The sequence below is a fragment of the Myotis daubentonii genome, chromosome 1 (genome assembly GCF_963259705.1).
Source record: "Myotis daubentonii chromosome 1, mMyoDau2.1, whole genome shotgun sequence".
Lineage (NCBI taxonomy): Eukaryota > Metazoa > Chordata > Mammalia > Chiroptera > Vespertilionidae > Myotis > Myotis daubentonii.
Window position 1 is genome coordinate 59,487,029 of NC_081840.1, and position 27,103 is coordinate 59,514,131.

Here is a 27,103-nt window from a genome sequence, read left to right on the forward strand (position 1 = left end):
CTTGCATACACTTCTAGGGCAGTCTCAGTAAAACTGATACAGACTCGAAAGCACCCTCTAGAGCAGTGGTTCTCAACCTTCCTAATGCTGCGACCCTTTAATACAGTTCCTCATGTTGTGGTGACCCCCAACCATAAAATTATTTTCGTTGCTACTTCATAACTGTAATTTTGCTACTGTTATGAATCGTAATGTAAATATCTGATATGCAGGATGTATTTTCATTGTTACAAATTGAACATAAAGCATAGTGATTAATCACAAAAACAATATGTAATTATATATGTGTTTTCCGATGGTCTTAGGCAACCCCTGTGAAAGGGTCGTTCGACCCCAAAAGGGGTCACGACCCACAGGTTGAGAACCTCTGGTTTAGAGTCTTAATTATAAGCTAACAAGGTAACAGTATTTCATGATAGATTCTTAAACATAAATCTAATTAGTAAACTTGACATTGTTTCCCCTCAAAGGTTATTTGTTTCTGTTTAGATATTAAAGTATTGTAACAAACAAAATAAACATCAAAATCTAACAAAACAAAAACGTGATCCAAATTCAAAGTAAAATCATGAGTGTTCGGGCCAACTCCTACATATGTTAGGTCTCGGCTTAAAAAATCACTTCCTCCAGCCCTGACTGGTTCAGTGGCAGAAGCATCCGCAGAGAAAGGCAACCAATAGATGTGTTTCTCTCACACTGATGTTTCTCTCTCTCTCTCTCTCTCCCCTCCCCTCTCCCTCCTCTCCGCTCTCTCTAAAAAAAGCCAATGGAAAAAATATCCTTGGATGAGGATTTATTTTTTAATTTTCAATCACTTCCTTCAAGAAATTTTCTCTGTTTCCTGTCCCCATCTCTACCTTCAAAACTACGTCTCTAGGACCATAGATTAGCAATTTTCAACTGGTGTACCACAAGAGGCACACTGGTGTGCTGCAAAAAATTTTAAAACATGCAATACCTGACTATTTAGTCAGGAGCACTGACCTCTTTCCCTTCCCATGGTCGGTAAACTGCGGCTCTCGAGCCACATGCGGCTCTTTGGCCCCTTGAGTGTGACTCTTCCTAAGCCTTAGGAGTACCCTAATTAAGTTAATAACAATGTACCTACCTATATAGTTTAAGTTTAAAAAATTTGGCTCTCACTATAGAAGACAGTATGGAGTTTCCTCAAAAAACTAAAAATGGAACTCCCATTTGACCCCGTGATCCCACTTCTAGGAATATATCCCAAGAAACCAGAAACACCAGTCAGAAAGGATATATGCACCCCAATGTTCATAGCAGCACAATTCACCATAGCTAAGATCTGGAAACAGCCTAAGTGCCCATCAGTAGATGAATGGATTAGAAAACTGTGGTACATCTACATGATGGAATACTATGCTGCTGTAGAAAAGAAGGAATTCTTACCATTTGCAACAGCATGGATGGAACTGGAGAGCATTATGCTAAGTGAAATAAGCCAGTCAATGAAGGAAAAACACCACATGATCTCACTCATTTCTGAATAATAAAGACCATTATAAACTTATGAACAAAAATAGATACAGAGGCAGAGCAGCCTCGAACAAACTGTCAAACTGCAGGGGGAAGGCTGGGGAGGGTTGGGGGGCAGGAGGGGAGGGTAAGAGATCAACCGAAGGACTTGTATGCATGCATATAAGCATAACCAATGGACATAAGACACTGGGGGGTAGGGGAGGCCAGGGGATTGTCAAGGGCAGGGAAAAAAGGAGACATATGCAATACTCTTTCTAATACTTTAAGCAATAAAACAATTTAAAAAATTTGGCTCTAAAAGAAATTTCAATCGTTGTACTGTTGATATTTGGCTCTGTTGACTAATGATTTTGCTGACCACTGCCTTAGACTATCAAATTAAAAAATTACAACAGCCAATACAATAGCCATCTCATGTGAATAAATCAAAATTATACCTATTTTTGGTCAGATCGGCATGAAAATTTTTTGGGGTGTTCAGTAGAATTCTAATTTTGGAAGAATTGTAGGCCCCGCACCAGTTCTATTTCCGGTCAGTCAAGGACAAAGGTTGAACCCTGGCCCAGGTTGGGGCACAATCAAACAGGCAACTGATCCATGTGTCTCTCTCAGATCAATGTTTTTCACTCTCTCCTCCTCCCTCCCTTCCACTCATATAAAAACACATATAAAAACACATAATTAGTTTATGTGTGCCATGAGATGAAAAAGGTTGAAAATCGCTGCCATAGGTCATTTATCTGAAATAATGTTATTTCTGTAGGTTACTCTGTTTGTGCAACTTCTAGAAAATATTTCCTGTCTTGACATAATTTTTTTTAAAAAGAAGTATTGCTCACAATTGGGAGAATCCAGTTCAGCAAACTATTTTGTGTATTTTTCCATTATGATAAAATATTATACTTCTTTAATGTCTTCTTTATAATGATCCTTATTCATCTCTATGTAGAATAGAGCCCTAGACGGTTTGGCTCAGCGGATAGAGCGTCGGCCTGCAGACTGAAGGGTCCCGATTGGACTCCGGCCAAGGGCACATGCCGGGGTTGAGGGCTCGATCCCCTTTGGGGGCATGCAGGAAGTAGTCAACCAATGATTCCCTCTCATCATTGATGTTTCTATCTCTCTCTCCCTCTCCCTTCTTCTCTGAAATCAATAAAAATACATTACAAAAATATAAAGCTTAGAATACTAGTACTAGTAGATACATCCCTCTAGTATATAATCATTTAAATAAAGGCAAAAGATAAGCTCATGATTCAGATAAATATATATTTATGTAGTTAAATATAGCATACTAATCATTTATAAATCAATATGAGGGGAACAGAATTGTCTGTGCAAAAATGCTTTAACAAATACAGATTGTTTTGCAGAGTGAAAAACAGTAACTACACTTCTAAACACCCTCTTCTTGCCCAGCCATAGAAATGATCACACCAGTATGTCATTACTTGTGTGTTTTCTTCTCTCTAGTCTAGAGTCTTGCTACTCAAAGTGTAGTCAGACCAGCACCAGCATCACCTGGCAACTTATTAGAAATGGACAATCTTGGGCGCAAACCCACTGAAACATATTCTACAATACAAGCCAAATATTTAAAATTTTCTTTTTTAAATCTTTTTATTGAATTCAGTGAGGTAACATTGGCTAATAAAAATATGTAGGTTCCAGGTATACAATTCTATAATATGTCATCCGTATATTGTATTATGTGTTCACCACCCCAAGTCAAATCTGAATTTTCTATAAGTCATTTTTAAATGAGTAGAAATACATGAAATTAACTTTAATAATAATATATTTTACCCAATATATCCAAAATATTATTTCAAAATATAATCAATATAAAAATTGTTCAGGTATTTTACTTTTTCATAGGAACTCTCCAAAGTCCAGTATATATTTTACACTTATATCTCAATTCCAATTGAGAGCTGTAACTACTGTATTAGACTCTATATATTTAGACTATAAGCTCCCTGAAGGCAAAAACTGTTTTTACAGACTCTGGGGTTTTTTATGCTTTATGATATTCTTTTATTAATTCTTTCTTATGATTGAATTTATTGGTGGGGCAAATATTCCTTAAAAACAACACAAAAAGCATAAAGAATTCTTACAACTCAATAGTAATAAGACAACCCAATTTTAAAATGGGCAAAAGAGGCACTGTTTCTCAGTGGTTAGAGTGTAGAACTGGGCCTCCCTGCACCAGTTCTATTTCCGGTCAGTCAAGGACACAGGTTGAACCCTGGCCCAGGTTGGGGCGCAATCAAAGAGGCAACTGATCGATGTGTCTCTCTCACATCAATGTTTTTCACTCTCTCCTCCTCCCTCCCTTCCACTCTCTTTAAAAAAATCAGTGGGAAAAATATCCTCAGGTGAGGATTAACAACAACAACAATAAATGGGCGAAAGAACTGAAGAGATACTTTACCAAAGAAGATGCATGGATGATAAATAGGCACATGAAAAGATGTTCAACATTAGTCAAAGAAAATGAAAATTAAACCCACAATGATATACCACTACACTCCTACTAGAGGACTAATCTTAAAACTGACCACACTACCTGTTGGCAAGGATGTGGTACAACTGGAACTCTTAAACACTCTTGATGGATATACAAAATTGCAAAACCAGTTAGGAAAACGATGTGGTAGTTTCTTAAAAGTTAAACATACACCTACTATATGATCCAACCATTCTACTACTAGGTATTTCCCCATGTCCATTTCTAGTGCTATATAACAACTAGAGGTGTGGTGCATAAAATTCGTGCACAGGTACGATCCCTAGGCCTGGCCTGCCATTGAAGCACAAGTGTGGCATAGAAGGGGAGGTCCCAGCTGACCTCTGGGCCATGGGCAGCACTTGGGCCCCCGGGGCCCCGCGCACCCCCCTCCACCTGCATCATGGCACCCAAGTCCCCCACACGAAGATGTGGTGACCGCAGCCAGACGCTGTGGGCTGGGGTGCAGTGTGGGCCTCTGGGCCGCCCAGTGGCAATGCACAGAAGCCGGGAGGGCAGCACGCTCTCTCCCAACCAGCCTTGCAGACCAGCTCCTGCGCCAACCCACGGGGAGCCTGACTGGCTCCTGTGGTCCCAGTGACTGCGACCTGGCTCACCCGGAAGACACCGTGTGGGTGCGGGGAGGGCTCCTCATGGGCACCCAGCACCTGAGTGTTTTTAAATGTTTCTGCTTATGTCTTAAGCACATCAATGCGCCATCAAAATAAAAATGTATTAGTTACCATTGAGTAAAATTGATATCAAGAAAAAGAATGTCATAACTGTACAAAGTATTCAGAATGAGCTGTGTAAATGAGGTGACATTTAAATGAACTTTTAAGGACAACAGGCATTCCCGGCAAAGAAAGATTACTTAATTAACATGTTTATTTGTACACAAGGAGTGTGCCTTTAAGTACTGTGAAGACCTATTTAACTGCTCTAAGCAAATTTCCAGATTGGATTACTAAATTTGGAGATGGCCAAGGATAGTATGATTTACTTGACCAATTCTTTCTCTCTATTGTAGAAGTAAGTAATTATATTAAAAAGCAGCAAATTATATAAATTCAATCTAAATGAATTTTTATACATTTACATTATGTAATCATTATGTACATGGTTGATAACTTCAAAATTATTAATGACTAAAAAGCAAAACTGTATAGCTCTGATTACTCTGAGCAAATAAATCTCTTGACCACCTTTGAATTCTATTTTCTCTTTTGAGGAAGAATTATTAATTTCAGGTAGAGTAACCATGTGATTTATTGTCTAAACTTCTGAAGTGATAAATGTTACTAATTATTTTTGTGGGAAAACAGTACTAAATTAAGGTTGTTCCCCAGGCAAACTGGGATGAATAGTCACCCCAGTTATAGGGAGATGTTGTTTTGTTTTAAGGTTACAGGTTAACAGATTGCTGAGCTCTACCCCAGATCTACTGAATCAGAATCTCTGGTATGGAGTTTGGGAAGCTATAATTTAATGAACTGTCATGCTTGGGAAGCCTTGAACTTTAAAGTGATATCATTAAAGGCTCTTCCAATTCTAAAATTATATACTTAATAAGGAAATTTTAAACATGTACTGGCTACTAGATAATATCAAGGAATGATTAATTCCTTAGTGTAATAATGATGTTGTGATTACATAAGCAAATGTCCTTATTTTTAGGAAACACACATAGCTGCATTTAAGAGTGATATGTCATGATATCTGCATCTTATTTTTTTAAATATATTTTATTCATTTTTTACAGAGAGGAAGGGAGAAGGGATAGAGAGTTAGAAACATTGATGAGAGAGAAACATCAATCAGCTGCCTCCTGCACACCCCCTACTGGGGATGTGCCCACAACCAAGGTACATGCCCTTGGCCAGAATTGAACCCGTGACCCTTCAGTTCCCAGGACAACGCTCTATCCACTGAGCCAAACCAGTTAGGGCTCTGCACCTTATTTTTAATTGATTCAGGAAATACATACACACACAAATAAGGCTGATAGTGGGAATACACATGTTTCAATTTTACTGTATGTTTGAAATGTCTTATAATAAGACATTGGGAGGAAAAGACTATTAGGAAAACTTTGTTATGTTAGACAGTGTTATTGTTATAGGACTTTTAAGAATCATGACCAAAAATGTCGATTCAAGTGATTACTAAAAAAATCCAGCCTCTATCCTCCTTTGACTTTTTTCTAAGACAAAATAAAATGACGAATTTATTCACTGCAAGACTGTTTAAAATAGTGGTATGTTTGCAAAATTCTAAATGTATCAAAATGTCAGCTTAAGTAAATTAAGTTGCATTGGTTCATTCAACAGAGAGATTATTAAACAACCATTAAAATAATCATTCTCAATAACATGTTTTACGCTGTTACATAACTAGGTATGTAACAAAAAGAAATTACATCTGTGCTATAACTATATAAGATTTGTGGACTTAAGTGGGCAGAACTGGACGTTCATAAGGAATGTGTTGTTTTAGAAGCAGTTTTTTCCCCTTTATTTCATTTTCTTGTTTCGGATCATGCTAATGACTTTGTGTAATAATGCATTTTAAAAAACCAGTCGTTAACTGCTACCTTAATTTGGTCCTAAGGGCAGTAAAGGTCAGTTTATAATTCGTTGAACAACTGAATAAGACCTGGGGCGTCTCAGTTGATCGATGCTTAACTAATTTGGGATATCCACAGAATCGTTTTTGCCCACTACAAATACAACAAACATTTCGTGTAAACTCTACTGCTGAAAAAGTTTCCAAAATTCACAGGAACACCCACCACAATGTGCGGGCTAAAAACGCATGTAAATAATGATGGCAGAAATACTACCTGTCATACAGGATGGGCATGTCACCCCTTTTCTCCGCGAAAGGCTTCTGGTCCTAGGCTGCCTCTTACTTTCACCAGAATGAGATGGTTCCAGAGCCCCAGGCAAGGGAGGGGACCGTTCCCTAGCCTAGGAGGCTGGAAAAGGCGCGACGTGTGCGAGTGCAAAGTTTCCAAGACCCTTCTTCAGCTGAGCTCCGCAGCACCAGACTCTGCCCCAGTTGCTAGGTTTGGTTGCTAAGGCACCAACCGTTTCGCAGGAAGAGAGAGCGGTGCGCTCCCTTTTGGGGTCGTAGCGAAACCTCTCAACGCCGAGCGCGTTAGTTCCGGAAGGAAACATTCAACTCCTCTAAGAGCGACGGGAAGGCGACGAGAAGCTGGGAGTGACGCCTCTGAACCGCGGAGGATTGTGGGAGGAGGTTGTCTCCAATTTCTCCTCCCCCTCCCCCTTTTCCCGGCCAAGATGTCTGACATGGAAGATGATTTCATGTGCGATGATGAGGAGGACTACGACCTGGTGAGGCGCAGGGGACGGACCTCTGGGGCTGGAGGGCGTTTCTGTCTTTAGGGGCCAGGGCCGGGGCGGCCGCGGCCTCTCCCCGTAAAACATGTGCTCCTTCCAACTTCTCCAGGTGCAGTGACAGGACGGGTTTACCTCCTCCCCATTCCCGCACTGGCCGGGGCCCTGCTGCTCCTGCATGGGGGAGGGGAGGGTAAGGGAGGCAGCGTAGGGGGTCTGGAGCATTGCGCTCCTAGTCCGGTCGCCTCCCTCGCTCACTTGGACGCCTCAGGCCTCCGGCGCCCGGTTCTCGGGGCCGCTACCTCCTCCCGCCGCGCGAGCCGCCGCGGGGACCGTGAAGTGGTCTAGGCCCCGGCTCTGCCCTGTCGGGCCCAGCACTGCGGGCCCCCTGCTTCCCCCTTGAACTGAGCGGGTGCACATGCTGGGGGAAGGGTCTGAAACCGGGGGGGCCTTGCTACTCCCGGGCCCGACCATGAAACGGCGTTTATACGTCTCCTGGAAACATAGCTTAATTAGTCCTGTCCAGGATTCGTTTTGGTTTAAGGGTAAAAGTGCCGTGGAGAATTTAGAGCAAAAATAGCTGGGAAAAAGTAGTTGAACTAGTTGTGTTTAAAGAGAAAAGCTGGGGAGGAGATTCTGCTTTTTGTTTGTTTTGATTGGGGGGGGGGGGGGGTAGGGTAACCAGGGGATTGACAGAAATTTCCCAGGATTCAAAGTTAAAAATACCAGCAGTGAAGACATAAATGTGTGCAACTGAATGGTGACTTTTAAGTATTCAGTGTTTAATTTATTTACACGTGTTTTTTTTTAAATTCACTAACATTTCAACATAAGATAAAGGGGCCCAAGAATCAACGTCAGCTTGCTTTTTTGTATTGTTTGTTTGTTTGTTTTGGGGGGCGTCTTTTTGCACGGTTCTTGTATATTGTAGTGATGCTGCATTATGGTGAAGTTGAGGGAGGTCTGGCCCCTCTTATATTTTAAGTGCCAGAGAGTCTCAAGCTATAAATAGTCGTTTTTTGGATTAGTGTAAAACTTCTTTGTAAAGTCATTTCCAATTACTCTTTCCATTTTAAAAGAAGGCACATCTGCAAAAGGGAAAGGGGGTGCTTACTAATATTACCTGAAAGTCATGGTAGAGGTCTTGGACATTGTTGAAGTTAGATGTGAAGTTTTGCTAATGGCTATTATCTCTGCCTTACATTTTTAGGTTGTACAAACCAAACCAGTTAGTTGTAGGCAATGCCTTGAGTTTATTAAGAACATGTTACTTGTGATATCCTAGGCATTTTTTTATGACACGTTTATATTACCATATTTGTAAGTATGGAAGTGTTCCTTTTCTTTTAAATGTGTGTTTTTAAATGTTTCTGCTTATGTCTTACCGATAGTTCTCAATACATAAATGACTTATTAGCACTATGATTAACTTGAAAGTCATCTACATTAAGCATATAATGGAGGGAAGGTGGTGAGAATCCTATTGTCCCATGAAGTACTCCATTTTTGTAAGAATTTTAATTAAACACACGTTGTTTAACTTGACTATGTTTCTGAAGCCTTTTAGGGCCTGTACTGCATGTACAGCATAAAGTTGAATATACAGTTGTTTTGTCTTTTTTGAACATTCCTTGCCCATAAAAGTAAGATGTTACTTAAATGAAAAAATTTCCCCCAGCGTTCTGTTGAATAGTTGCTCCTCTCCCCATATCTCACTTGCATAGATACCATTCTGGATTCCCACTCAGATGTCAAGTAGTGAAAGCGTTTATGCTCTGTTTACTACTAGTTAAACTCTTTTGGTGGCATAAATTTTATTTAGTAATTTATTTTTTACTGCTTTAGTTAATATCCTTAAACTATTATGCATTTTTTAAAAAGATTAAAGGGTTGGTTGCCATTTCATACTTACGTGTTGCTAATAGGGAAGTTCGGTGTTTTGTTTTGTTTTAATACTTATTTCCCTGGGTCTTTTTTGTTTGTTTGTTTCTTAGGATTTAAAGAGTCTACAGAATTGACTTCCTGTTTTAGGGAAGCTTCTTTTTTATCTAAAAAATGTATTGTTTGTTGGAAATTTTGCCATCACCTCATTTTAGTCAAAATGTTAACCAAAGTCATGAAGATTTCCAACCACAGATATATTCAGCATATCTTTTATAGGTTGTCGCTTGATAAATTTTAATGCCTAAGGTACTTTTTGTTCTTGCCCAGTGTATTGGAAATAGGTAGTTATGCTACCATTGGAAAAAGTAAAAGTCTGTTTCTAAAACTATAGAACATTAGTCCAAGAAAGTAAATAATGATTTGTGCCTAAGATCTTAAAGAAAGGAGAATAAATTTGGTTAAAAAAGAAGAAAAAACATAAAAGAAATTCAATATTCTTGACTTCTAAGATCTTTTTTATTTTTATTATAGGCGGAAGCAGGCACTTTCTAAGCATAGGAATTTATGTGGCAGGGAATGAAGAAGTAGGAGATGGTAAATGTCTTTTAATCTAATGCTACTTTTACAGATTTATAGATTGCTAGTGTAATAATACTAAAGACTATAGTGCCATTCAGTAAGTTCATAAGGCCATTGATGAGTTTATTGTACTGTGATTCTATAGTCCAGTCATTCTAGCATGAAATTGCTTATTATTTCTAATCTTTTTAGAAAGGGTTTAAAACAGATTGACTTCATACCAAAAGTTATTTTTTAGTAGATCCTATGATAGCTAGGGCATTGTACATTTGCATTTAAGTGTATTACAAAGGGGAGAAATTGTCAAAAAAGGTAGAATAATTCCACTTTGGTTAAATGTATTTCCAAGCTTTGAGCCTCATTATATTGCCTTAGCCAAGCTTATAGTTGTGATTAGTGAAGGAATGTTTACTAGTATTGTCTTTCTTGTTTTACTAAATGCCCTAAAAATTTACTTCTTTTTGTCTACTTCTTTGGGAAGTAAGAGTCTTAGCTATAGAATATCTTACAGAATCTCTTATTTGTCACCATTTTATGAAGGTCAGCAGAAAATAATGGCTTGAACATTAGTTTCTCATGTTATAAAGATCTTGGAACATGATTTAACAAATTAAAAGTTTGTGTTGTGTTTTTTAATATATTTTTACTGATTTCAGAGAGGGAGAGAGAAGTAGAAACATCAGTGATGAGAGAGAATCATTGATCAGCTGCCTTCTGCACACCCCCTTCTGGGTACTGAGCTGCAACCTAGGCATGTGCCCTAATTGGGAATCAAACTGTGACCTCCTGGTTCATAGGTCAGTACTCAGCCACTGAGCCACACTGGCTGGGCACTAACTTCTGTTTTTTAAAAATACTTTGAATTGATGTATACAGAGTATATAATCTAGTTTGAAAAAGAACTGATAGATCGATATAAGACCAGGACAAAAGAGTAGCTTTAGGGATTTGTGAGTTTAGTATAAAGGTTCTCACTTTGTCATTCATTGTGCATATAAGGAGCTGGGAGGTTATTTTTCTCTGAGACCGTTGTCCCAATAACTTATTGCTTGGCAAAGAAAATGTTGAGGATCTTTAAATAATAGATTTTTAAACACTATACCTCTTTTAAGTCTGGGGCATTGTTTTCTATGCTGAATATGGTCTTCATGAAAATGAAATTTAATTGTACAGTTGAGGCTTCTAAAAGAAACATAATGTGTTTAATTATAAAAAATTGGAAAGAGCCCCAAATTATCAATAGTAGGGGGGCACTAATACTATTAATATAATAAGATAATGATACATATTATTGTATATTCATATGATGGAATGCTATGTCAGCATTTCAAACCATGCTTCTAAAGCAGAGGTCCTCAAACTTTTTAAACGGGGCCAGTTCACTGTCCCTCAGACCATTGGAGGGCCGGACTGTAGTTTAAAAAAAAAAACTATGAACAAATTCCTGTGCACACTGCACATATCTTATTTTGAAGTAAAAAAACAAAATGGGAACAAATACAATATTTGTATTTGCATGTGGCCCGCGGGCCGTAGTTTGAGGACCCCTGTTCTAAGGACTATTAAGTGATATGAACAACTCTTGATAACTTGTATTGGTCAGGGCTCTTGGATAAGGGACACGAATACATGTCAAACTAGTCTAAATGAGAAAGCATATATAGGCTCAAATCACCAGAAAATATAGGTATGCTTGGATTCACAGGTTCAGGTAATGGTGCTACATCTTTTACTGTGTCCATCTCTCTTCTTGGGCTGCTTTCTTCACTGTGTTGGCTTAATTGCCTTCACAGTATATAAGATGTAATGTGGCATCTTCCTAGTATCATAACCCCAAAGGTAAGAGGATGTTCTCTACTAGCTCTAATGGGAAAATCCCAGGAAGGTCTCTCTGATCTGTGAACACTGCCTCACTGTAGAGAGGGAGATGGGTTGCTCTGTCTTCTCTGTAGGAGGAGTACTGTCATTGAAAATCTTTACCTGGTAGGGGAAAGGTTAGTTAATGCTGTGCACATAGTGAATATATCTCCATCATAAATATATAATTTCTATTACAGTGTTATTGGGAGGGAATAAAATTTATTTTGTTGAGTGGGGAAAAATACGGAAAAATATCTGAAAAGTGCCAGAAAATTAAAATTTATTCGTTTCTTAAAAACCTTTCACAGTGAACCTATATTACTTTTATTGCTGGGAGGAGAGGGGGCAGGTTTCAGAGTACAAATGATAAACACAAATTTTACTTTGATCTTGGGAGGCCAGACAGTGATTTTTGTCATTGCTCAAAATTTTTTTAATTTGTCTTAGAAATTGTTCCATGTAAGTATACAAAGAGCTTACTTCTTTCTTTTTACAGCTGCATTGATTGTATGGATATCCCATACTTTAACCATTAGTTCCCTTGTAATAAAAATTTGGCCGCCCTGGCCGGTTTAGCTCACTGGATAGAGCGTCAGCCTGGGGACTGAAGGGTCTCAGGTTCAATTCCGGTCAAGGGCATGTACTTGGGTTGCAAGCACATCCCCAGTGGGAGGTGTGCAGGAGGCATCTGGTCGATGCTTGTCTCTCATCGATGTTTCTACCTCTCTATCCCTCTCCCTTCCGCTCTGTAGAAAATCAATAAAATATATATTAAATAAATAAATAAAAACTAGTAAGATGTATACTACTATTTTAAAAAAATTGGCCTGTTTTCTTTTGCTGTTATAAACAATGTGCAGCTTTTTTTTTTCCCCCTTTTAACTTCAGCTGTAGCCAGGTCTTGTCCTATTTGTAAGTGTTGAAAATTATATTCAGAATCACTTTTGATAAGTTGGGCCATCAAACTGAATGATTCTGTTTTAGGTAGAAACATCTAATTAATGAAGTGAGTTTTCTTGAGAATTTCAGAAGTTTTATTATCCATGTCAGTATAATTAGAATAATTTCACTACCTCTTTAAATATAAGTTTTGGTGCATTTTTAAAAAGGCCTATTACATTACTTCATAAGTTTACCCTGTATAATGAAATTAGAGAGATTCAAACAAGGATAACTAAAAACATAGGAATGGGAGATAGTTCTTATATGCTAAGAATAAGATAAACTTAAATCTTTTCATTCACTCCTAACTTAAATATATAAACTCTGAATACTCAACAGAGTGAATTTACAATCATATACTATATCTCAAAATGAAAATACAGACCTCAGAGGGAATTAGAAACTTCCTGTAGAGTTCCACCCCCACATTTGACAGAAGAGGAACTGAAGCATGGAGTGTTAGTGACTTACCTAAATTTATACAACAAATTAGTGGGAGAGTCAGAACTAGAGTGTAGCCTTGCCAGAGTGGCTCGGTGGTTGAGTGTCAACCTATGAATCAGAAGGTCATGGTTCATTTCCTGGTCAGGGCACATGCTCTGGTTTTGGGTTCAATTCCCAGTGGGGGGGGCAAGCCGATCAGTGATTCACATCATTGATATTTCTGTCTTTCTCTACCTCACCCTTCCTTTCTGAAATCAATTAATATGTGTGTGTGTGTGTGTGTATGTATATGTGTATGTATTTGTGTATATACACACACGCACTAGAGTACAGTCCAGGTCTAATGACTTTTATGATGTCTTTGGGGGAAATTTAATTTGAAGACTGAAAATTTAGGACAAATATTATAAAAGAATATTCTAATTAACACCATTGATAACAAATTAAGACACATTAACGAGTGAAATTTTTTTAAAGTTTGGATAACTTTATGAATGGCTAAATCATAAATGACTGCCTAGCATAGTGATGGCGAACCTTTTGAGCTCGGCGTGTCAGCATTTTGAAAAACCCTAACTTTGGTGCTGTGTCACATATAGAAATTTTTTGATATTTGCAACCATAATAAAACAAAGACTTATATTTTTGATATTTATTTTATATATTTAAATTCCATTTAACAAAGAAAATTCAACCAAAAAAATGAGTTTGTGTGTCACCTCTGACACGCGTGTCATAGGTTCGTCATCACTGGCCTAGCACTTGGATTATATCTAGTCCTTATGGATAACTAGAGGCCCAGTGCATGAAATTTGTGCACTTGGGGGGTCCCTCAGCCCAGCCTGCATCCTCTCGCAGTCCAGAACCCCTGGGGGGATGTCCCACAGGGAGTGGGCCTAAGCCGTCAGTTGGACATCCTTAGCACTGCCGCGGAGGTGGGAGAGGTTCCCACCACCACTGCTACGCTCACCAGCTGTGAGCTGGGCTTCTGGCTGAGAGAGGGCACAGACCACCAGGGGGCAGCTCCTGCATTGAGCATATGCCCCCCGGTGGTCAGTGAGCATCATAGCGACCGATTGCTGTTCTGTTGATTTGTATATTAATTAGCCTTTTATTATATAGAAGGATAGATGGGACATTACCCTTCACCTGTGTGCCCAGCATCTAGTAAAGCTTATCTAGCTGTAGTCAATGCTGACTCTTGTTTTCCTAGAGCACATTCTTGAGAAATCTGTTGGCAACAGACACAGGAATAAGTAGGTGAACTTGGAGCTGACCCTGTTCAGCAGTGGCTGCATTCCGACATCTGCTGGCTATTGTGTATTGTGTTATTTTGGAACATTCAGCCACTTTTCATTTCAATTATGCAAACACTTCATTGGGCATTTTGTAGTATACCAGGCTCTGGGGATACCAAGATGAGGAAGAAAAAGCTTCTGCTTTTGAGAAGTTCATGGCAGCTCAGGTGAGGGGTGAGAACAACATACACACAAGGCCTCAAGTTGGAGAGATGAATGTCATGTAGAAGCTTGACTAAGAAGATTTAGTTTGCTAAGAAGAGTTGAAGAAAGAATCACAAAGTAAACCCTGATTAATATGTTTTCTAGGAGTGTTAGAGCAGAGTAGTATCATAGGAGAAAAGTGGGAAGTTTGTTTGGAGGGGAGGTGGTTTAGAATTCCTAGGAAAGAGAACATTTGATGCCAAAGCACAGATTTTAAATTGTGTGGCATATTTGAGAAAGGAAGAATAGATTTGGGTGGTGTGGATGGATCACAGATTGCTTTGAGGGAGCTGTCAGGACATGAGTTATTATATAAGTAGGTTGGAACTATTAAGTGTGTTGTTTTTTAATATCTTTAACAATGTTCAAGTGCTTGTTTCTCTTTCAAATATTGCTTAAATTCTTTTTTTGTTTTTTAAAACATTCTTAAAATATTGAATAAAATCTCAGTTTCTCTTTTTAAAAACATTTTATTTAACTTTTACAAATTACGGTTATTTCCTATTCTGATATAAGGGAATTCTGTTTAGCAATATTTCCTTAATGCTTTTCCTATATTTCCTATTCTAACTAATGACACTGTAGTTATTAAAGATAACTTTCCTTTATCTTGTGTCCATGTGCTGGGTCCTTTTTAGTTTACATTCTCAACATCTTCTATATTAATTCTATTCCCTTCCTTTTCCCCCCTCATCTACTATTGGGAATCAGACCTCCATCTCTTGGCCAGACTGCTGTAGGAGTATCCAGTGGACTACTTCATTACTACAAGAGTTCTCTTCCTAAAACACAAATCTGATTATTTACCTGTAAAATCTTTGATAGCTTTCCATTTGATCTAAACTCCTTGCTAGACTTCTATAGTCTTGTTTCTCTGTTCTATACACCAGTTTATCTCTCATCAACTCATTATACAGAGCCTGTTCTTCAGCCCAAACTCTCCATGGTTCTTCCAAATATGCAGTGCCATTTCAAGCTTCCGTGCCTTTGCATACCTTAATTGCTATGTTTCAGATGCCCTTCCTCATTCATCTCTGGCAACTCTTATTCATACTTTTAGAGCTGGTTCAGGTAACTTTTCCTTCCTCTAGCTCACTCAAGATTAGTTGATTACTCCTTTTTTGAGCTGCCACTGTACCTAGTATGTGTCTCCGTTACTGCTTTTATTGTGTTATATTGCTCGATTTTTGCATATTGGTCTCAGAGTTGTTTGAGAGGAGGAAGACTTAATTTGCATTTGTCTGAGCAACTTGTACCTAATTGTGGTTATATACTAAAGATCAGTATCATTGAGTATAAATAATAGAAATCTAAACAGAATGTAGACTTTTCAAAATGTCATCAATTTAAAAATCATGATAGTGTAATAACTGAAAAGTAGTTTGCTGTAATACACATCTTACATTGATGGTGTGATTCACTGAGCCACAAATGACAGATTAATGGTGTCATGGAGGCTGGTTCAAACCATATGAACATGATGTTGCTGATCAAAACAGGAGACTGCCCAATTATGAGAAGCCAATCAGTTACATCAGTTGTGCCAATTCTTGTGTATTTATACATTGAAGCAATAACGTTGAAGAGTTGAATTGCAATTATGCAAAAAATATACATTCAATTTCTTAATCTATCTACACTAATAAAAGAGAAAAATGGTAATTGGCGTACGATGATACCCTTTTCATTGGCTAATATGGGGTAAATGCAAATTAACCGCCAACTATGATTGGCAGTTAACTGCCAACTAAGATTGGCAGTTAACTGCCAACAAGATGGTGGTTAATTTGCATATGTAGGCACAATGCAGGGAGGCGAAAGGGAAAGCAGGAAGAAGCCCCCTGCCACTGACAGTGATCGGAAACCCAGGGGGGAGCTAAGAGCTTGGGGGCAGGGCAAAGGCGGCCCTGGGGCCGCCTTTGCCCTGCCCCCCAGCCATGATCGGAGAATCAGGTGCCTTTTCCACCCTGGCCAGTGATAGCAGGAAGTAGGGGTGGAGCCAGCGATGAGAGCTGGACACGGTCGAAGCTGGCAGTCCCAGGAGCTAGAGGTCCCTTGCCTGGGCCTAAAGCGGAGCCCACGATCGCGGGGCCGCTGCAGCTGTGGGTCCCCGCTGCCCGGGCCGGACGCCTAGGCCAGAGGCGTTAGGCCTGGGCAGGGGCGGAGCCTGCAACCGCGGGGAGCTGGGGGTCCCCTGTCCAGGCCTGACACCTCTGCCGGAGGCCTCAGGCCTGGTCAAGGGGCCGATCCGGTGATTGGTGATCGGAGGGTGATGAGGGTCAACTCCTCTGGCCAAGGCATCAGGCCTGGGAGGGGGGCTGAGCCGGGGATTGGGGGGATATGATGGTCCCCTTGCCCAGGCCTGAAGCCTGGGTCAGAGGCGTCAGGCTTGGGCGGGGGGTGGAGCAAGCGATCAGAGGGAGATGGGGGTCCCCTGCCCAGGCATGATTCCTGGGCCAGAGGCCTCAGGCCTGGACGAGGGCTAGAGCCAGTGGTCGGGGGAAGATGGGGGTCCCCTGTCCAAGCCTGACACCTCTGGCGGAGGCGTCAGGCCTGGGCAAGGGGCCGATCAGGTGATCAGAGGGTGGTGGGGGTCTACGCCTCTGGCTGAGGCATCAGGCCTGGGCAAGGGGCAGAGCCAGCAATCGGAGGGGGCTGGGGGCAGAACCAGTGATGGGGGGAAATGAGGGTCCCCTGCCCAGGCCTGACACCTCTGTCAGAGGCGTCAGGCCTGGGCAAGGGGCCGATCCTGCGGTTGGAAGGTGATGGGGATCAACGCCTGAGGGCTCCCAGTATGTGAGAGGGGGCAGGCTGGGCTGAGGGACACTCCCCCACACACACACACCCAGTGCACGAATTTCGTGCACCGGGCCCCTAGTACAATATGAAAAACCAAAAGAATATATTCACAAAATGTTGGATTAAGTCGTATCTCGGTTAATGTGATTTCGAGGAGTTAAAGCATCTAAAATTTTAAAATACCATTAGTCTGAAGCCAGTCAGGCTTCAGAAGTTTAGGTAGCTAGTCTTGCACTATTAGAGGCATTCAGTGATTTAATGGAAAGGCACTCTGGTAGACATGGTATCAAATGTAAAGATTCTGGTCTTCAACAACGTTATAATCATTTCACCAACCACCAGGTAATTGAAGTTAACCTTTTTAATTCCTAAAATATTTTTAATGTCCCCTTTGCTGACAGCTCCACATCCTACTACCATCATGAGTACCTCTCAGCTTGTGTCTCTCTTCTCATATCCTGGCCTAGTTGTTTTTTCTAATCTGTTAGGGATAAGACACCAAAAATAAATGGGCTTTGAGTGAGAGTCCAGATTCTTAGACTTTGAAATAGATATAAATAAATAAATAAAATTTTACTTCCATGTTCAAGGGTGAATTCTGAAGATTCGGGTTTCAGAAAAGTCATCTTCTGGTTGAGCTAGCTATTGCTGTATGTTATTGAATAGTTAACTAGAGAATAAATGATTTCCAGCCCGGCTGGTGTGGCTCAGTTGGTTGAGTGTCATCCCATTTACCAAGAAGTTACAGATTCGATTCCTGGTCAGGGCACATGCCTAGGCTGCAGGCTCAACCCCCGGTAGGAGGTGTGCAGGAAGCAGCTAATCGATGTTTCTATTTCTCCCTTCCTCTCCCTGAAATCAATAAAAACGTTATTTAAAAAAAAAGAAATTCTTTCCAAAAGTGTAGAGTAGGTTTTATAGATCTGATTCTTTAAGTCTTTCTTTTCTCTCCAATTGCTGTTCAGTTTGGGTGTGTTTTATTTCCCTGTCTTCTAATTCGCTAATTCGGTCCTCCGCTTCTCCTAGTCTACTGTTGAAACTTTCAATGGTGTTTTTTATTGCAGCTATATCACTCTTCATTTCTTCTTGGTTCTTACATAATTTATTGATTTTTTCATCTGTTTCTTCTTGCTTCTTGCATAAGTTGTTGATTTTTTCCTCCATCTGGTTTATGCACTCTAGGATCCTTAATCTGAAGTCTTTTTCTGTCATGTTGCATGCCTCTGTATCACTTAGCTGCTTTTCTGGTGAGTCCTCCTTTTCTTTCCTTTGGGGGTTTCTTTGTCTACCCTTGTTTGATCGTACGGCCATATCTAGATGTTGAGTCGTTCAGTAGCTGCTCTTTGGATGGCAGTGGCTCCTCGGGCTGCGGTTGCTCCTCAGGCGGTTGTGGTAGCAGCTGCTCCTCAGTTGGTAGCAGCTTGGTGGGTGCTGTTCACAGTTGTGGTGGCTCCTCTGGCTGGTGGGGGGAGGCTTCACACACAGCTGCTGTTCCTCAGACAGAGGATGTGGTGATCAGGAGGCTGCTGTTCCTTGGATGGGGGCGGGCTACACAAGCCTCTAAGTCTTTCTTAAAGAGGCAATACATACTTAGACTATAATGATACGCAGTAGTTAACTAGATTAAGAGGGGTAGAAAGAGAAGGGAGTGGCACATAAAGATGAGAAAGAGTTGGCCACTTGTGAGGTAAGGGCACAGTGGTTGCAGCAAAATGAGTGAGGGAGAGTTTGATACATGTTTGGCTGTATAGTCAGGAGTCACATATTGGTGACTTTTGAACTTGATTTTAAGAGCAATGGAAAGCCATTTTTAAGAAGAGGAATGAGATAATTTACATTTTATGAAGATTATTCTAGCTGTTTACCATGGCAAGATTGGAATTTGGTGCAGTGGATAGAGCGTTGGCCTGCATACTGAAGGGTCCTGGGTTGCGGGCTTGATTCCCCAGTAGGGGGCGTGCAGGAGACAGCGGATCAATGAGTCTCTCTCATCATTGATGTTTCTCTCTCTCCCTCGCCCTTTCTCTCTGAAATCAATAAAAAAAAGATGTATTTTTTGAAAAAGAGTGAGTTTTATGGTATAAGAATTGTATCTTAATAAAGCTGTTATGTTTAAAAAATTTAAAAAAATAAATGTTAAAGAAAGTGGAAAGGCTTTTATAGTTTGTGGAGCGTTGAATGTGGCTTGGTAGGTGAGGGTGGTGGCAAGGGAAAGGGGGAAGTGGATAGATTATGATGAAGGTAGAATCAATAAGGGCTTTTTATGTTTCACCAAAATGATTGCTTTTAGTTCTTTAGTTACCTCCCGATATGCTGTTTTGTATCTGCTGTTCTTTTTTCTACTCTCCTGTTTTGTCTAGCAGGCAAACTCCCACTAATCTTTCAAAACCTCGTTCAGAAGCTATCACTTGATGTGCAAGTTGGCTTTTCATTCTTTATTGCTTTTTAGTTTGATCAGTTTCATTGTAGTCAAACCTAGATTATAGGGTTAAAAAATGAATGATTGATCATGAAATTTATTCACTACCCCAAATTTGACCTCATCCTAAGTGTTCCAAAGGGTTTTCATATCAATTTAAACATAACTAAATTGCTGTTCTTAAACCTGTGAGTCTGAGGGCCAGTGCTTCATGTCCTTACACAAAGAAATAATTATCCTCCAGAGGGCGCACGTTACAAAGTCACTGTGGTCAATAAAACTGGTTTTATACTAACATCAAACATGCCCCTCCATCTACTGGTCACAGGAAAAAAAGCATGTTTATGTATTTTTTAGCTTTCTAACACTATACTCAGAATATACCTTTTTTCATTCTTGTGCCTTTATGAAAAATTACAGGATTTTCTATAAATATCTAAAAAAATATTATCTGTATTTGGATTTAGAAATAACTCTACAATACTGTTCTTGTCATTCTGTGTTTACTTTCTGGTACTATTCTTTTTTTTCTAATCTTTATTGTTGAAAATATTACATACATTCCCTTTTTCCTCCCTTTGACCCCTTATAAACCGCCCCCACCCCAACCCTCCACCACCCTATTTATTTTCCGTGTCCATAGGTTATACATATATGTATACAAGTTCTTTGATTGATTTCTTCCCACCACTCCCCCACCCCTGCCTTCCCTCTGAGATTCGACAGGCTGTTGTTCCATGCTCCTATGTTTCTGGATCTGTTTTGTTCATTAGCTTCCACATATGAGTGAGATCATGTGATACTTGTATTTCTCTGACTGGCCTATTTCGCTTAACATAATACTCTCCAGGTCCCTCCATGCTGTCTCAAGGGGTAAGAGATCCTTCTTTTTTACTGCTGCATAGTATTCCATGGTGTAGATGTACCACGACTTTTTTTATCCACTCATCTACTGATGGGTGTTTGAGCTGTTTCCAGATTTTAGCCATTGTAAATTGTGCTGCTATGAACAAAGGGGTGCATACATTCTTTCTGATTGGTGTTTTGGGTTTCTTAGGATATATTCCTAGAAGGGGGGTCACTGGGTCAAATGGCAGTTCCATATTTAATTTTTTGAGGAAACTCCATACTGTTTTCCATAATGGCTGCACCAGTCTTCATTCCTACCAGCAGTATATTAGGGTTTCCTTTTTTCCATATCCTCACCAGAACTTGTCCAAGTTGAGTATCTGGGAACTGGGTGTTGTTTTGTTTTAATTTGTCTTTATTATTGAAAGTATTACAGATGCCCCCTGTCATTCCCCCAGTTGACCCTCTCCTCTTCGCTCCCATCCCTTCCCTAGGCCTTCCCTGAACTATTGTCTGACCATGGGCTATGCATATATATAAGTTCATTGGCTAATCTTTTCCTGCCCCGCCCCCCCCCCCCTTCCCTCTGAAATACGTCAATCTGTAGGATGTTTCAATGTCTCTGGGTCTTTTTTGTTCATCAGTTTATTTTGTTTATTAGATTCCACATATAAGTGAGATCATGTGATACTTGTCTTTCTCTGACTTATTTTGTTTTTACTAGTAAACTTGTATATACTGCTCCCCAAAAAAGTTATTTTACTCCAACTTACCTTTCTGCTTTATTGTTTTAAGTACTAGGAACTGAAGCTATGTGATGAAAGTCACATAAAATTATACAAATTCATTTTCTTGTACTTTGATTTTTTATAAAGGTAGTTAAAATACATTAATATAACTGAATAGCTGTTTAGTAATCTGGAATGCCCATAAGGCAAATATTCTTAGTAACATATTCACCAATAGGCTACTCTGTCATACACAGATTATCCTGGGTAGTTAGATGTGGTTGGATGATGAAATTTAGACTTAGGGAATAGAGAAGTTTAGATTATGGAACTAAAGTTGAATAATTAGCACTTATGTAGATTTTTATCGAGTTCCATGACTAACAAAAGGTCAGTTTACAGAATTGAGGGCCATTAACCAATATTATTTCTTTGCTTTTGTGTTGGTTCTATGGAAATTGTATTTTTGATATGAAAGAAATGATGTTATTGTACTATCCACTTGATTTTGGCTTTTCCCCTAGTTTTTTAAATAATGGTTAAATATCTAGGGCATTTTACCTCTATACCCAAGGTTGTTATGTTGTGTATAATTGTATGATTTTTCTGTCTTTACTTTTTAATGTACTTGTGTGGGTTCCTTTTTTTTTTTTTTTTTTCATTTTAACATTTGTTTTTTTGTTGTTTTTTTTCCAAATACACAGGAATACTCTGAAGATAGTAACTCCGAGCCAAATGTGGATTTGGAAAATCAGTACTATAATTCCAAAGCGTTAAAGGAAGATGACCCAAAAGCAGCATTAAGCAGTTTCCAGAAGGTTCATATTTTTTCTGGTTGATTCTGTGTCTTAAAGCTTATTTTTTTTAAATGATGTCTTAGGTCAAATAAGTTCCAAATGATTTTACCTCAGAAATGTGTGTTGGATACTTAGTGATAATCCTGTAAAATGTTTGCATCATGCAGAACAAGCACATATTTCTAAAGGGCTATCCTGTGGTTGTTTTTTCCAATCTAGCTTCTCTAGAGCCAGGGTTATTGTCCTGAAAAGTTATTATGGTTCTAGTAAGGGAACCAACATGATTGTCAGTAGATGCTTTCCCTGCAATCTTGTTCTTTTGGGGACAGATTACATAGGTGTAGTTTCACTATTAAATAATGTGATTTCTTGACTAATGATACACTTTTGGATTATTCATACCAATGGATAATAGACTATGGAAAAAAATTCTTCTGGAACTGTATAATAATCAAGAAGTAGTTATTAATCTTTTGATAAAGGAACTTTAAAATAAACTCCTTAAGTAAGCATTTTAAGATTATTTCTTTTTAAGCCTTTAAAAATGATATTGAAAAATGGAATTCTTGGGGAAATATTTTTCTTGCATATGATGTAAAATAAATTTGAAATTTAGACATTGAATGTCATTAGAAAATAACAGTATTAAGTTAGACTAAGAATTTCTTCTTTTTTTAGGTTTTGGAACTTGAAGGTGAAAAGGGAGAATGGGGCTTTAAAGCACTGAAACAAATGATTAAGATTAACTTCAAGTTGGTAAGATTTGTTTTGAGAGGAATTAAACTAACAAGTTTTAAAATAAATTCTGTAGGTAAAAACCTCATGCAACAAAAGACCATTATATCTACTTCTTTAAAATAACTGTTTATATGTTTCCATATTTAGACAAGTTTTCATTTGTGACTACAATAATACTAAGTTTTTTAAAAGTTCTGCATAGCATACAAAGTTTTTTGTTTTTCAACAGTTTTTTAAAGAAAACTTATCCTTTAGGTACATGGGCAATGTTTGGCTGCATTATTAATAGAGTAATTTCCCCACAAACTATTAGCATTTATTTTCGAACTTTAACATTCTACTTTTTATTACAAAGAGTTCATCTTCCACTGATTAGGGCCAGAACCTTAGCATTATTCTTGACTTCTCTATGTATCTCTCAGCTTGCAAATAACTTGTTGGTAAATCTAATTTATTGGTGGCTTTATAGCTCTTCAAAATATATCTTGTTTTCTGTTCTGTCCTTTGTTGTTTGACCTCTTTGCTGTTCCTCATGTCATCTAAGCACACTCCTGTGTAAATGCTGGACTTGCTCTTTTCTCTACCCCAAATGTTCCTCACAGATAGCCATATTGCTATTTTCATCATTTGATCAAGTCTCCATTCAAATGTCATCATATATCAGGATGTCCTTCCCCTGACCACCCTCTATAAAATAGCATGCTTCCCATCATCATTTATTTTTATCTTACCCTGCTGTTTTTCTTCTTTGCATGTATCACCACTTAATCTGTTGACTTATTTATTTCTTTTATGTCACCCCCACCCCAATCCATAGGGTGAAAGTTCCATGAGAACAGGACTTCATTTTATTCATTGTTATATTCCTACCACCTATCATAGTGACTGGCATTCAGTAGGTGCTCAAATATTTTGTTGACTGAATGGGGATGGGGCCTAAACTGTCAGTTGGACATCCCCTGAGGGGTCCCAGATTGCGAGAGGGCGCAGGCCAGTTTGATGAACCACCACCACCCCACCCCACCGCCCGTGCATGAATCCGTGCCTCTAGCCTTTCAAGAATGCAGAGTAAAAGTGGAGGGGAAAGGAAGCAGTTAGTAGATGAGAGAACTAGGTACAGACATGATATTTATCTTAAGATCACTAAGGGTAGAGGAACTTTTGAGGAAAAAAAGTGGAGCTTAGATTAGAAAGCAGAGGTAAGCACTTGCCTCTATTGCAAATGGAAGGACAGCTGATAACCTGTTACCACTTTCTTTTTTCCGTGTCTCTGTGTTTATTGTATGCCTCCTCTCTCCACATTAGCTTCTCTAGCCCATCTATCTGAAATTGAATCCCTAAATTGATTAGTGCCTATCCAGTTAACTTCACTAATCTTGCATCCTGCTCTTTTTGGTGTACTCTCACTCTGGCATCATCACCCACTTCCATGACATCTACAATGACTATCCACAAAATATTTTAGCTCAATTTCTTCCCCCAAAATATAAGGACTTTTCAAAATATGCTGTGTTATTAAGTATACTGTATATTGTATTTACATATAGTTATGGAACCTTAGCCAGTATGGTACAATTGGTTGAGCATCATCCTGTGCACCAAAAGGTTGCTGGTTCGAAGTACATGCTCAGTTGCAGGCTCAATCCCTGGTAGGTAGGGGGCATGCAGTAAGCAGCTGATCAATGTTTCTCTCCCTCTCTGTGTGTAAAAACCAATTTTAAAATATTTTTAAAAAATAAGTATAGTGGGAAAATATGTTTCATTTGCCCTTTTCTAGTTCTGCTGCTATGATATTCTCAAAGTATCTCTGTATTGCACAAAGCCCCTGTGTTTTCTTTCCATTTGTTGTTTGTGAAAATATTTACTACATTTAAATCAGTAACTTAGAGGGCTATGGAAGAAGCAGCAGATGTCTCAAGGAATAGAGATTTTGATTAAATAATTGTAGTGACATTAGGGACCCAATATTTAACTCTTAAGATTCTGTGATTTGAAATAATACCAAGAAACCCTATAGAAATTCTGTTACTGTTATTAAAGAAATCTGCTATCTTAGCAACTAAGAGTGATTTAATTTTTGAACCCATTTAATCAGATCCTACCCACAGGGCTTGATTTCACCATTGTACCTAGAACCAAGATAGAAAGCAAGTAAGGGAAAGGATTATTTATATTTTATGTTATTTTGCCTACTTTCCTCTTCTACATTTTATTTGTTCTACATTAAGGTTTATATGAGTAGTTTCAGCTTCCATTCCTGCCCCTTCATTTTCAGGTTGGTTCAGAATAGGACCCATTTGCTCTGTAGTGGTTTTGGGCAGTAAAAAGTTGGAAGGTTCATTACCAACTGCTCTGTGTGTTCATCACAGCAGATAAAACCGATTTACCGAATCTTTCCTCGATCTTTAGTTACAGTAATAATTTTTGAACAGTGAACTTCATTCAAAGTAATGGCATAAGAAAATGAAATCAAAACCTTTTTGTTAAAGTCCTATTTCAAGATATCTCAAAATTGGGACAGTCATATTTTTTATGTTTTTATTTTTTTGTCACAGGATACATTCTGTTATTACTTATTAGCAACTTACTAATAGGATGTTACTTATTATTTATCCCAACATGCTACTAGCATTCTTGGAAAGAGAAGTAGTTTGATATATAATGCTAAATGTTTTTCCCTGTTCTATCCATTTTCCATCCACCCCTACTATTTTCATTTTTGTAATTCAATTCTTGCTCACAAGATTTTAGGGAGTTTTCTTATGTTTTCTTTTCTTGTCCTTTATGCTATATCCCAGAGAAGGACACAGTCATAAGCAGGAAAATTACAGTATCATTAGTTTATTCTTCACCCTAATAAATATATGTTTTTTTATTTCTCAAGGAAAAAGGCATTATGATTACCAGGGCTCCTTCTTCCTATGCTGGAAATTTCACTGATAGTCTTTTACTTCTTCAGACGTTTCATACTTCCTGGAAATATGGAAACATTTCCACAGTATTGCAAATAGTGCTGCAGGAATGGCAACATTAGCTACATCTACTTTTGAGTAGAGCCTTACATGGGAGAACTTTTCTTGATTGTGGGATGAATACCTGGGCTTGAAGAGATTCTTTTATTTCACATTTTAATGCAGAGCCAACCAATACTAGGGAGAAGAGAGACAGAACTATTGTTAGAAAGCTTTCTGGTGAAGAGGATATAGCTGATAACTGCATAGCTGGTTCCCAAGACATTTTAAAAGTTTGATTTACTTATATTTTTTGGCTTATGAATGTTTTAGTGGTTTTTATGACTTAAATAAATGTTTGTTGCACAGCAAGGAACAATATCTAAAATTTGAAAACTCTAAAAATTGTACTTGCCTGGCCGGTGTGGCTCAGTAGTTGAGCTTTGACCTATGAACCCATAGGTCACGGTTTAATTGCTGGTCAGGGAACATGCCCAGGGTGCAGGCTTGATCCCCAGTAGGGGGTGTGCAGGAGGCAGCCAATCAATGGTTCTCTCTCATCATTGATGTTTCTATCTCTCCTTCCTCTCTGAAATCAATAAAAATAAATTTTTAAAAAAATAAAAGTTGTACTTTTCATAGGCTAACTTGATAAATTTGGTTCATGCATCTGAGTAATAATTTCAAATTTTAAGTTAAAATGTTTATAGTGTTTCTGTCATAGTTTCTGTATCATAAAACTATTATTTTTCAGTTACACTGTAATATGTATTATAATTTTAATCATGTATACCTATTTTAGTATATAAATGTGTATCTAATAATGCATTTTTCTTCCCTCACAGACAAACTTTCCAGAAATGATGAACAGATATAAACAACTATTGACCTATATTCGAAGTGCAGTCACAAGAAATTACTCTGAAAAATCCATTAATTCTATCCTTGATTATATCTCCACTTCTAAACAGGTTAGATTCTGGTTTTCCTCTTGGTACCTCTCAGTGTGCTTATTATTTATATTAAGGACTTTATTCTTTTTTTTTTTTAAGGCCTAGAAATTCTGTGGAAGCATTTTTTTTGTTATTAGTGTGCTTTTAAAAGAATGTATACTATTTTTTTGATTATGGTATTAATTATGTAATATTAAATGGCATTAACACTAGCTTAGTCTCCTTACATAATATCTTCAGATGCTGACATAATCTGCACACAGTTTTTACTGGCTTATATTAGATTC

General features: G+C 38.6%; 2 protein-coding genes across 4 annotated transcripts in view; one reads left to right on the forward strand and one right to left on the reverse strand.

The window, feature by feature from the left end:
- The window catches only part of GALK2 (galactokinase 2), a 159,960-nt gene extending 152,857 nt beyond the window's left edge, over positions 1 to 7,103 (reverse strand). The window contains exon 1 of the mRNA XM_059701948.1: positions 6,855 to 7,103. Coding sequence (XP_059557931.1) covers positions 6,855 to 6,874 — 20 coding nt within the window. The 5' untranslated portion in view covers positions 6,875 to 7,103. The remainder of the gene's footprint in view (positions 1 to 6,854) is intronic.
- Positions 7,104 to 7,209: 106 nt separating this feature from the next.
- COPS2 (COP9 signalosome subunit 2) overlaps positions 7,210 to 27,103 on the forward strand; it is a 33,757-nt gene continuing 13,863 nt past the window's right edge. For 2 of the 3 annotated variants that reach the window (XM_059701959.1, XM_059701965.1), the window contains exons 1-4: positions 7,210 to 7,368; positions 22,082 to 22,195; positions 22,853 to 22,930; positions 26,709 to 26,834. In XM_059701959.1, the coding sequence (XP_059557942.1) occupies positions 7,315 to 7,368; positions 22,082 to 22,195; positions 22,853 to 22,930; positions 26,709 to 26,834 (372 nt within the window). In that variant the 5' untranslated portion in view covers positions 7,210 to 7,314. Of the gene's footprint in view, positions 7,369 to 9,786; positions 9,850 to 22,081; positions 22,196 to 22,852; positions 22,931 to 26,708; positions 26,835 to 27,103 lie in introns of all 3 variants that reach the window. The other variant, XM_059701974.1, reaches the window with a different exon arrangement.